Genomic DNA, 12,525 nt, shown 5'->3' with positions numbered 1-12,525 from the left:
GTCAGGGACACCTTCCACCATCCCAGGCTGCTCCAAACCTGGCCTTGGACACTTCCAGGGATGGGGCAGCCACAGCTTCTCTGGGCACCCTGTGCCAGGGCCTCATCTCCCTCACAAGGTAGAATTTTTTTCTAATTTCCAATCTAAACCAACTATCTTTCAGTTTGAAGTCATTCCCTCTTGTCTTGTCACTCCAGGCCTCTGTAAATAGTCTCTCTCCATCTTTCTGTTGGAATTCCCATATTACAACCAAGGAATCAGCTCTGGCTTTATTTCATTACTCAATTGTTTTAATAAAATATGTCAGGCAGCTCAAGAAAGGTAGAAGAAGGACAAAATAGAAATAAAGAGAAACAGAAATGGAGAACAATCCTATTCATATTCTGCTCCTTCTTAATCTCCTTCACCAGAGCTGATCTCTGTAAATCTGCTGAGATTCCTATCGGGGTATATTTGTCTGCTCTTGAGATGTAAGAGGGAGAGCTGATTATCATCAAACAGCACAAAGCCAGCAGAGGAGAGCTTTGTTCAGCCTGATGTATAATTACTACCCTTTGCTGGCTGCTTTAGATCAAGCCTAAAAGGATCGGGGGGATTTCCTTCGGTGAAAGTGATCACTCTGTGGCTGCATTTTTTTCTCTTTTCTGCTCATTTTCTCCATGTGTGATCAGTCTTCTGAAATTTTAGACGGTCACACATAACAGCAGAGAAGCAGCACTCTGCCAGTTTAGTGGGAAAGTCATATTTTTAATATGCAGAATAAAAATGTGGCCTTATTTAAGACTTAAGTCCACCCCCTCATCAGACTTGGATTCAATCAAAGCTCAGCTCTAGACTGGAGTTGAAGAACACAAAAGGGCATTTCTAGCACCAGCTTGCCTGGGCTAAAGTCTAAGACAGGTCAAGGTCTAAGACTTGGAACTAAATGATCCTTAGGGTCCACTCTCAAACCATCCCATGATTCTGTGGTTGGACACAGCCCTCAGAGGTATCTGGAGCTAAGTGAGATGAATGTCCCTCGCTTGAAAGTGCAAATAAAATAATCTGATCAGTTTAGAGCATCTTCTGACTGTCCTAAAAGTTGGGATTTGCTGAGAATAAAGATGGAAAATAGAAAAATTACAAGGATCATTGGAGGCTTAGAAAGTGTTCTTCATCCAGCAGAGACTTAGAGGCTAAGTGGATTTAATGCATCCAGGGAAGAATGAAGGCCCACAAACACACTAAGAGATATCTAATGCTCTTTAATTGATGCTCTTTAATCAAGGGGGAAGAGGGTGTAATCTCAGAGCAGAAGCTAAAGCTGCACATATGCAACGTGTATCTTACCCCATGCAGACAATTCCATTTTGAGGGAAATGGCTCAGTGACAGGGATTAGTTTTCTTTCCCTTTAAATCTTTAAATCAAGTTCCTTTTTCTTTCTCAGGAGGGAGGGCTGCACCAGCTCTAGAGCTGACCTGATAGGTCCCTGCACTGTGCACCTCTGACTATTCCTTGGTGCCAAAATCCTCACTGGAGAAACACATTTTTAAATTTGCACAGTCATCCTTAGGCAGCATTACCATATGAAAACACAAGAATAAATAATCCCAGCGGGTCAGTCACTGGTTCCTGCTCTCTAAATGCCCTTTAGGCAGAAGATTCTGGACCAGCCCAGGGGAAGGTGTGCCCAGAGCACTCACCAGGGTCTTGTAGTCGATCTGCTGTCGGATGAGCTTGTCCTCGCTCAGGGAGTACCGGGCCTCCCCCGTGATGGAGTCAATGGGGCCCTTCTCCATCTGCTGCTTGATGGCACAGAAAAGGGAGAAGAGAGGTTCTCCAGCACACTCCTGCAGGGATGAGAGGAAACCATGAGGTGAAACTACAGGCTAGACTTGAGAATCCAGCCTGGGCATCCCAGTGACTGCCTTGGTTCACCGTCCCAAAAATCGCTCATGATGGATGCATCATGATGGATACATCAATGGGAACCAGTCTGTTCCAACAGCACAGGATCAGAGGTGACCCTCACCTTCCACAGAGTGCAATCAGCCCGTGGGGACATGGTGGGACCCTTAGGGATGGCTCTGTGCAGCACCAGGAGTTGGACTTGACAGTACAAAGCTCTTGGGCACATGGTGGGACCCTTGGGGATGCTTTTGTGCAGCACCAGAGTTGGACTTGACAGTACAAAGCTCTTGGGCACATGGTGGGACCCTTAGGGATGGTTCTGTGCAGCACCAGGAGTTGGACTTGATGATCTTTGTGGGTCCCTTTCAGCTCAGCTTATTCTGTGACTCTGTGAGTGTCCTGCCATGGTGTCAGTGTTCTCTGGCAGTGCTGGGGTGGTTTAAGTGATTGCCACCAGGCCAGAGCTTTGCACTGGTGGAGCAGGTAGTGGGATGGGTCCCAGATGACCTGGAAGCAGGTTTTAAAGGAGATGGATGGCTGGTGCCACATCCTGGGTGTCTGGGCAGAGTCCAGAGGCTCCCTGAGCACTCTCATGCTGCAGGCAAACAGCAATTCTCAAGCCCAGGTGTGCCCCTGGACCTGTGTGGAGGTGACAGAAGTGTGGGACTCAGCACAGGACAGCAAAAAGCAGCCCCAGGCAGGTACAGCCAAGCTCATCTGTTCCTAATTTCTCCTCATCATTTCCACTTGCTCTTCCCACACTTTTCCTGCCTTCTGCACTCCCTTAGTGCCATGCACCCCGAGCTTTCTGCTCCTGCCTCCCTTCCCCTTCATCCCTCCCTTCTTCCTCCCCTCCTCGCCCTCTCCTCTCCTGTCCCAGCTCAACGAGCGAGGTCATTTTCATCTGGTGTAAATCCCAGTGAAAACAAGTTAATAATCAGAGGCAAAGTGGCCCCTTTTTCAGTCCCTACACCTGTCTCCCACTTAATTAGCTTATCTGCCAGCAGCATATTGCTTCTGTGTGCCTGTCTCCTGCCCTTATCAGGCCTCTGCTCAGGCTAAGGCAAGAAGACAAGTAGCTGAGTGGGGTGAAAAAAGCCTATTATAAAGCAGCTCTTTAGAGAGTCACCTCCTTATATCCTTTCCTTTCAGCTGAAAGCAGGGATCTGATACTGGAGTCGCTGAAATTACCTTCCAGGGACCTTCAAAAGTTTCCCATGTGCTTGTCCTTGAACTGGTCGTGCCTGGGGAAGGCTCAAGGGGATTGGGGTTTATTTGTAAAGCCTCAAATTGCCTGGCAGAGGTGGTTATTCTGTCCAAATGAGGATGTGAGGTAGGAGGATATTTAACAGCTGCAGTGGGAGTGGGGGAGAGGTGCAGAGCTCAGCTCCTTCCAAAAAGGCTGGCTCTGAGCTTGGCAATTGTGATTCTTGAGGCTCAGTGTGGGTCCTGCAGAGGGAATTGGATCCCCCTGCAGTCAGTGGCAGGGCTCAAAGACTGAAAGGCTTTTTCAACTACACAAACCCCAAGGAGACCTTTCAGGAGGAATGAGAGAGCTCAGGGGCTGCCTCAAATCCTTCCACTCAAGTTCTTTCAAATAGCTTTGGTGATGGATGTCCTCCACTCCTCGTGGGGCTGTGTCTCAGTACTGCCTCTGAGCTGGGGTGGAAGGAGATCTCCATCCACTGTGCACTGAAAATATGGGTCACCACATGATGGAGACCTCAGTCTGGTGTTAAAAGGACAGCATTCTCCACACAGGTCTCAGTCAGGCTCTGAAATCCTTCCCATTTCCACACTGACCCTTAGATCCCACCTCTGTACAAGAGAGGGACCAACAAGTTGCCTCTCTAACAAAGTGTCCCTCTTTGCTCTCCCTGGGTCAGAGAATAGCCCATCTCCTATTAGGCAGTGACCTCCTTCCAGAGGCAAAAAAAAAAAGCCTTTAACTTTCTATCTGGGAAGTTTTCACCCCAAATGATCCTCACCAAGAAGAAATGCTTTAAAGCAGCTGTTTTTCCAGGCATGCTCCTCCTCTTACCTTGAGAAACTTGTAGAGGAGGAAGGTGAACCAGTTGGTGAGCATTTTTTCAGCCACAGACTCTGTCCTAAAATGGAAAAGAAAAAGAATTGGAAATGAGTTAGTCATGCTGGTCCTAACAGAACACTGTCTTTGTCCATCTTCCTGCCCAGTGGGAAGTCTGGCATGGCACCATCAGGATTTAGCATGTCCTAGGTTCCCTGTTTTAGTTTTGGATTTAGGAAACCTGCAGGAAAACCCTTGCTGCCCTGTTGATTCTCCTGTGCCTACAAGTCCCTGTGTATCTGTTTTTCAGTTTCTCCAACAACGAAAAGAAGTTGATGACATTTGAGGGAATCTTCTCCAAAGAGCTCAGGGCGGATAAATCCATCAAATCTGAGGCGCTCAGAGCGAGGCCATATGTCAAGGAGGCTGTATAAATACTCAGGAGAGACAGATCTAAGTCTCTGGGGAGCAGTTATCTGGCACTGCCTATCTCCCTGGCATTTGGGAGTGATTACACTCCTCAATGTGTCAATGTGGCACATACACGGAGCTCATCCTTCTGCCCTTGAGCACTCTGTCCTCAATCAAACAAAAATCCATCTCGAGGCTTCAGGGTGAGCTTCTCCTGCAGAAACCTGTGCTGGCTCCAGCACATGCACTGGAGAAAAAACAAGAGAAACCAAGAGAAACTTGGGGAAACCAAGAAAAAAGAAGAGTCCCTGCCTGGAAGAATTAAAGTGTATCCTCCTTGTCACGGCTCTCACCAAAGCCATGCAGAGGTTCTTGCTTGTTGTTGCTGCTGCTCTCTGCCCAGAAAATATCTTTGGGGCCATAAATGTCATGTGAGATGAACACTGGACACAGGTGAGGTGGGAAAATCACTTCTACCAGCTCCTTTCTTCTGTCAACCTCCAAAACTGCAAAAGATTCCCTTTCACAGATTCATGGGAGGGTGAAGGGAAGCACCAAGTTGAATCCAGCTTCTCCAAAGAGCCATCTGGGGACCTCACACCAACATCCGAGCCAAGGCACTGAGCTATTCACGTGTCCTGTTCTGGTGCTGCTCAGTGCAGGACATCCTTCTCTGACTTCTCCTGGTGCTTCCAGGGTTTGGAACACTGGATGTGCCTTCTTTGTTCTCAGGCTCTCCTTTCAAAGGTCACCATTAACTTCCAACAGAGAGGATTAGACTTAGAAAAGAGCTGGAGGGAGGAGAAAAAAAAAGATGGGATGCTCAGAGTGAGCAACAAGGGAAGACAAAGAGATGGAGAAAGGAGAAGGAAAAGGAGGAGATGAAGGGGAGAGGCAGTGCCATCCAGAATCAGAGCAGAAGCACAGACAGGATGCCTGGGGACAGCTGGAGGGTGGTCACCAGCCAGGCTGTAGGGCTTGATCACATCAGGGAATCAACTGATACCAAAGCAAAGTCCAGCCTCTGCCCCTGGCATTGCTGCCCCGAATGCCATGAAGTGCCTTCTGCTCCTTCTCTGCTGGTTCTCCACAGTGGGCCATGTGCCAGATGAAGAAACTCCCCAGCCCAGCAGGCACCAGAGATTCCTCTGTGTCCAAGCTGTCCATTGCAATCAACTGGGGGCTCCTCAGAGTCAGCTCTGAGCTGTGGCAAAGGCCACTCATCTCCAGAAGACTCCCCCTGATTTTATTTAGGGTCCTTGAACCAGGAGGGTTGGTCCAGTGTGTGAAAGAGAGATGAATCTGATCCTAAAGGGAGAAGAGGCAGCACTTTCCTAGGCAAGGAAAGGAGATTAATTAAAATTTGAGGTTTCCCACAGAACTGTGGAGTTTAGACCTTAGACCAGGCCAAGAAGCATCAATTCAAACTTGTTTCCTGTATGAAACCAGTTCTGTTGTCCCTCTCTTCTGCTGATTTCCACTAACTCCCAGCTCTGGGAGAGAAATGAGATCCTACAATGCAGCTGAAGACTCTCCATGTGTCCATAGTTAACTCAGGAACAAGAGACAAAGCTGGAAAATCCATGTCCCAGGCAGGAGATGGAAGAAGTTGATTCCTCTCACCAGGGATTTAACAGACCATATATGTGATATTCCCATAGGTCCTACACAACATGATCGGAGTTTTCAGATTAAAAGGAAATGTAAATATAAATTAACATCTTAAGCATGCAAAGAGCCTAAAATAAGAATCAAGCTTTTTCTGTCCTTGTGAAACTTTCAGGAGGATCCACATGAAAATCCAGAGATGGATTAGTTCTGCAATTTTTGATCGTTATCTACTTTTTGGTTATGGAGGAGATAGAGCAAGATCTACATTTCCAAAGATGAGTACGATGTTTATGTGGGCACTGTGGGAAATAGTAAAGGTTAAGAAGACTTGGAGAAAGCTGTAAAAGCAGGCCTTAGAAACAGAAAAGAACAGAAAACATAGAACTAGCTGCAGCTGCAAAGTCTGAAAGTAGAAAAAAGTTACAATAGTCCAGCAAGTGAGGACATGAAACAATAGCTTGAGTTTTAGCCTTGGCTAAGATAGACCTTAAGACTGCAGAAAAATATGCTTAGCAAGATAGTAGAAGGTTTTAAGCATAATAATGAAGTATTGTGTATTATTAATAGAAAGCAGACAAGCAAGCGTTGTATGAAGCAGGTGTATGTGTGCTTTTAGTAACTGGCTAGAACAATTGTCTGTGAGCTTTAGTAATTTGCTATTGGCTAGAAAGTTTTTCAAATGTCCATAACAAAGTTTCTTATGTTGGAAATGGGGGCACTCTATTCCTATCTGTCAGAGGTGGGGCACTTCTCTGCTGTTCATGGGGCAGTTTTTTCTTTATCTCTCCCACAGCCAATCCTCCCTCCAGGAGATCTCTTCTGTTCATGGTCACTGAGTGTCCCTGCATGGCTGAGAAAATTCCATCATCCCATGGGGAGATGCTGCGCCCAGGGGAGGAGTCAAGCATTCCTACCTGGATACAATCTGACTTGGGAACCCCACAGCAGACTTTCTTCCCACTGCATTCCCAGAGGAGCAGCTTTCTTCCCTACTGCATTCCCAGAGGAAGCCCAGGCCCATCTCCCCCAGTCCTGGAGCTCCAGAGGAAAACTCCCCCTTGTGCAGGATCCTGCTCCAGCAGAAGCACAGCTGGCACTGCAGGAGGGCTGCTGCCACCTCCCTGACCCACAGGGGTCAGGGCGTGTTCTGACTCTGTCAGTGGGTTGTTTTCTTTTATGTACTATTACATTTGTATTTTAAATTTTCCTAGTAAAGATCTGTTATTCCTATTCCCATATCTTTGCTTGAGAGTCCCTTAATTTCAAAATTATAACAATTCAGAGGGAGGGCGTTTGCATTTTCCATTTCAGGGGAGGTTCCTGCCTTCCTTAGCAGACACCTGTCTTTTCAAACCAAGACACAAAGAAATTTTTGGCTGCTGCTGGTTGTACATCAGCTATTGCCATCTCCCAATTGTCTCAACCATGTAATGAGGCTGCAATAAAGCTCAAGGAACCATTCTGTTAATAAAAAACCCCCACAGAGAGACAGCCCTCCCAGCCCAGCTCATGACCAGGCATCCTTACCTACGGAGCAGCAGCTTGGGGTGGTTCTTGCTCTCCAGGTTTTTGTCGATGAGGTCGGCCAGGAGCTGTTTGAGGACGTCGGTGGCGTACTCCAGCTTGCTCTGCAGCACCGTCATGATCAGCGAGGCCACGTTGCCGCGGTCCCGCATGGAGAAGCTCCGCTGCGACTCCAGCGTGCGGATGAAGGACAGCAGGAAAACCTTGTTGTTGATGAGCTGGGCAAAGAGCTTCAGGCCCTTCTCCACCCGTTCCTGCCGGTAGCCAGGAACCTGCACAAGAAGAAAGGGATTTTCTCCTTTTCCCTCATTTTCCCACTGTCACTCTCTCTCTCTGCTCTCATCCCTCCAGCTCCTCAGCTAAGGAAAGACAGGAAGGGAATCCATACATCATCTGAAGATTAGGAAGCCTGAGAAGACTCCCAGGCACATCCAGATGATTTTTCCAGTCCCATGTTCCTCTCTCTGGCCACAGAGAGAAACACAACTTTCCCAGGCATCGTTCTGGGAAAAGCTGTGAGAAGATCAAAGCATAAAAAACAATTCTTATCTTAACTTGCTGTACCTGGTATTATGAACATGTGGAATGTGTAATGGAGTTTTGTTTACCAAAGGGAAGTTTCTTAATTAGCCAATGGTGATGCTGTTTTAATTAGACGACCAATTAGGTCTACTTGTAGCGAATTAGAGTATGAAAGTATGGGTTTCTTAATAAAGATTATTGTGATCATACTTCTGAAAAGCCTGGAGCCTATGCTAATTATTACCCAGTCAGGTGCCCGCTTGCATTGACATACACCCCAAAGGAATGTATGTTCTGGTGCCTAAATGTGTTGCCATGCCATGTCACATTTTTGTTTTAGTCAGACTGAAGTCTTACTCTGATTTAATCCAAAACTTCTTTTTCATTCTCTGCTTGCAGAGGTTTGGGGTTCAGCTTTAGGCAGCTGGAAGAGGCAGCAAGAGGGTGAATGGGAAAGTGAGCCCAGGATGAGGTTTTGAGGAGATGAAGAGATGCAGTGAGTCACTGGATGAGATGGTGACCATGGAACTGGGCCTTGGTTTGAAGAGCAAGGCAGGTGAAGGTGTGAGAGGACACCTTGAGCTCCAGTAGAGCCCCTGGGTTTGGGAACTGAGGTGATTTGGAGACAGAGTGATTGATAAGTCTCCTATTTCTCAGCTGTGAGAGGCTGAAGAACTCATTTTTATATGGAACAATTTAGGACCTCAGTGCTGGATTTTACTGAGGTATTTTTGATCCTTCTGGCTCTAGGAAAAGATGGAACCTAAATAGAGAACCCCAAACTCATCCCTCTACTTGCTGAAGCTGTTCCAGCCCTTAAAAAGCTTTTCTGGAAGCTGGAGGGTCTCACCACAGAGCAACACATGTCACCAAGGCATATATGAATTAATAACCACCCAAATTTGGCACTTTAATACAAAATAAGTTGGCTTGCTTAAACAGCCAAGCAATGCAAGGCCCCTTATAGAGTTGTTACTTTTTAATTCTGGAAATTAGAGTTCTGAACTCTTTTTGCATCCAACAAATAAATTACTTCCTAAATAGATTGAGGCAACCAACCAATCAACAAACCACCACCACCCATCCCGCCAATAATTATGTTTAACTCACTTGCTTGAACATTTAATATTGTCTATCCCAGGATTATTATGGAGAATTAAAACAAAATAACAAGAAAAGCATTTTGTGCTGCATCTGGAAGCAGTTAATTAGCAAATGAACTGGAAATAAGTAAGACCTTCTCACTGTGGGATCTGTGCTGGGGCCTTTTGCAATAAATAGCAATTCCTTCTAGGTGCTACAGAGAAGGGAACAGAATGTGAGCTGCCTTCATGTTGGTAGCTAAAGATGCTGACACTGAGAGAGCTGGTGAAGCTTTACAAAGGATTAAGAAAAAAAAAACAATGAATGGAATGAAAGGAAGAAGAGATAAAAGGTGTTGGATTGAAACATTAGCTCAGTGTGTGTCTACATAGGGAAGCATCCGTGCTAAGGCCTCTGCAGGGGTCAGATGCTGCTCTGTGATCAGCTGGATGGGGTTAATGAATGTAGGGATGGAAACTGGCTGTGAGGATAATGGAAGTGTTTGTGTGTGCACACGTGTGAGAGGGAGGTTCAGCACCCCTCGTTCCTCCTCGTTTGCTGGAGCTGCTCGTCCTGAAGGAAAGCAGCTGGACGCCACTCAACCTGCACTCCAAATCTGTATGGTAGCTACGTGTAACTCAGCCTCCTACCCAGGTCCCACAAGCCCTCCTTGCTGACAGATCAAGTTTTTTAATGTCTCTCTCCACACAGTCGGATGAATTTTGGCTCTTCCGAGTGGCAGGAGCGAAGCCGAGCAGGCATCTCTGATTACACAGCCAGCCAAGCATGGGCCTGCCTGTGCCAGCTCCTGCTCCTCCTTCCTGCCAACCAAGCCCAGTCCTGGCCTCCAGCAATCTCCCAGGTCCATGCCAGGGCCTCTCTGGAGCTCAGAGCCTGCCAAAGGCTTCGCAGAGAGCTCAGCCAACACCTTGGCCATGGTGCGGCTCTTGATTCTCCAGCCCAGGTATTCCTAGAGCAGATCCTGTCCATCTGCCAGAGCCTAGAGCAGATTTTAGCCTGGCAGATCTCACCTGGGCTCCCATCAAGCTCCTGTCACCACTCAGGTGATACAGGCTCTGTGTAGACCCCAAGATTTGTGAACGATGTCTCACAAATCTCCATCCAGAGATTCGGGGTGGAGGAGAAAGATGTGGGCAGGGTATGGACAGACTAACACTGACCTCACTGCAAACCAGAATGCAGCAAAGGGGAGCCTCCCTCAGTGACAAGGAATTATTTTTATAGGGGTTGCCACAAAGAAAACCTGGTCTCTCAGTAGTGTGAGGGTCATGCAAAGCTGGATGACACAGGCAAACATGCTCCTCTATCATACAACAGGTTTTCCTTGCCCCTGCATGGCAGAAAATATTAAATCCAATCTAAAACTCAAGCCACAGAAGAGTTAAGACCAAAGAGAAGCTTAACTGAGTAGACCTAATGCATATGGATTTATGAGTCTTCCAAATAAGTGAGTGATCAGACAGAATTTAGCAGGTTACAAGTGACAGGATGAGAGGAAACAGCCTTAAAGTTGTGCCAGGGGAGGTTTAGATTGGAAATAAGGAAAAAAAATTTCTTCATTGAAAGGATGATCAGATGGTGGAACAAACTGTCCAGAGGAGTTGTGGGATCACAATCCCTAGAAGGTTTCAAAAAGTGTGTGGATGTCACAGAAGGGGACATGATTTAGTGATGGAATTGGCGGTGTTGGGTTGATGATTGCAATTGATGGTCTTAGAGGTCTTTTCTAACCTAAATGATTTTATGATCTAATATTATCTAAGATAACAGCAAACATTTCCCCCTTCAACCCAGATTTTTAATTGAGAACCTGTTTCACCCCTTGTAAAGTCATCACATCCCCACCACTGACACAGAATCTCTGGAGCTCAGGACTGAACAGGGAGGCATGAGAGGAGCTAGAAGCAGGAAATATTGTTGTTTTACCTCCAAATCCCTCAGGACTGGATGATCTTCAATGCCAGGGAAAAGCACTCTCATCGTGTAGGTTCGGTAGTCAAGGAAAGGGATCCCAGCTCCATCCAGGTCACTTGTCAGCTCATGGATATCTGTCTGCAGCTCTGCAAAGGCTGGCACAAAACCAGAACAGCTCAGGGAGCAGTGAAAGTCCAGGTCACCCTCACCAGAATAGGAAAACCCCCTGACCCTCATGAATGAGAATAAGGAATAAGGCAACATGTGGAGAGGAAGAAGGCGGATGAGACCAGAGTCACCTTTCCCACAGCACAGCCTTTCCCCAGGGACATGTGCCAAGGCTTTCTGTGGATTTTGAATTATCAAATCCAGTTAGGAGAGGGTGGAGAAAGGCTGAACTAAGGTGAAACAAGGACGAAAAATCAAAACCCTACGATTCCTACAAAGATTTGTAGGGACGGTTTGTTTATTACAGCGCTGGCTGCATGTGGGGGATTGTTCTCTTGTAAAGGACATGTGTGCTCCTGAGGAATCTTGATCTTTTTTATTACCCCTTACTAGTTTACATATGCATAGAATTTTACAATAGGTTTATGCATATTCATTCTATTGATTTAGCTTTATACTTGTAGCTAGTTTTTTATCAGAAAGTACAGAAAGAACTTTTGGGTCACCCTACCCTGCTTGCCTCAAGGTTCAAGGGGGTTTTTTTTATCTCTTATCTCTTCAGCTTGGAAATTCACATTCTTTCTCTTCAGCTGGGGCAGTTTTACTAGTTGCAGAGTACTGCGGAGTTACTAGACTAAAACAGCATATTTTACTTATGCTAGCAAGCTCAAAGTCGCACATCTTACCTAAATCTAAATGGATTTCTACCCTGTTAAATTTTCACTCTGTTTCAAAGGGAAAACAGGGAAAGCCAGATTAGATCCAGGCTCGAGCCACACCCACGATGTTGAACCACCCAGAGTTCAACACCTTGGTATTTCGGCTCAAAGCTTTGTGACTGGATGTCTCCCTTTTTTCAACACTGACACATTGGCATCCTGCCTTCCTCAGCTGTCCAAGATTGAAGACCAAGATGTTTCCTATTACCATCCCAGTAGTAGCTGCCTCTGGGCAGTTTTCCTTATCTCCTGTTAATGGCCCACCAGTGTCTCACCACATGTCTCAGAGATAACACTCTCCAGGAGCCAGTTCTGTTTAACAGGTGATCAAGGACACACCTCGTGACTCAGAATAAAATCAGCCCATTGTGAGATGCTCCGCCCAGGGGGAGGAGCCAGGAATTCCCACCTGGATAAATCCGGGGATTTCTAGGCAGAGAGGCAGCCTTTCCACAGGTTTCCGAGAAAACAAAGGACTACATCTGCCATCCCAAGAGGACTGCAGCCACTCTGATTTGGACTGCTACCAGCACACTGGCCAGAGGGGTGCCAGGTTGTATTCTGACTTTGTCAGTGGTCTTCCTTTTGCATCATTGCATGTATTTTTGTCTTTTTCCCTTTTCCCAATAAGTTG

At 46.5% G+C, this 12,525-nt stretch overlaps 1 protein-coding gene across 2 annotated transcripts in view; it reads right to left on the bottom strand.

Annotated features, from left to right (window-relative positions):
• The window catches only part of PLXNA4 (plexin A4), a 467,181-nt gene that overhangs the window by 40,127 nt on the left and 414,529 nt on the right, over positions 1–12,525 (bottom strand). For both annotated transcript variants that reach the window (XM_072918513.1, XM_030289996.4), the window contains exons 21-24: positions 11,017–11,159; positions 7,468–7,736; positions 3,934–4,000; positions 1,685–1,831 (exon numbers count right to left, since the gene is read on the bottom strand). In XM_072918513.1, the coding sequence (XP_072774614.1) occupies positions 1,685–1,831; positions 3,934–4,000; positions 7,468–7,736; positions 11,017–11,159 (626 nt within the window). The remainder of the gene's footprint in view (positions 1–1,684; positions 1,832–3,933; positions 4,001–7,467; positions 7,737–11,016; positions 11,160–12,525) is intronic.

The sequence above is a fragment of the Taeniopygia guttata genome, chromosome 1A (assembly GCF_048771995.1).
Source record: "Taeniopygia guttata chromosome 1A, bTaeGut7.mat, whole genome shotgun sequence".
Classification (NCBI taxonomy): Eukaryota; Metazoa; Chordata; class Aves; order Passeriformes; family Estrildidae; genus Taeniopygia; species Taeniopygia guttata.
Note: the sequence above shows the minus strand (reverse complement) of the source record. Positions and strands in the feature narration are given on the sequence as shown.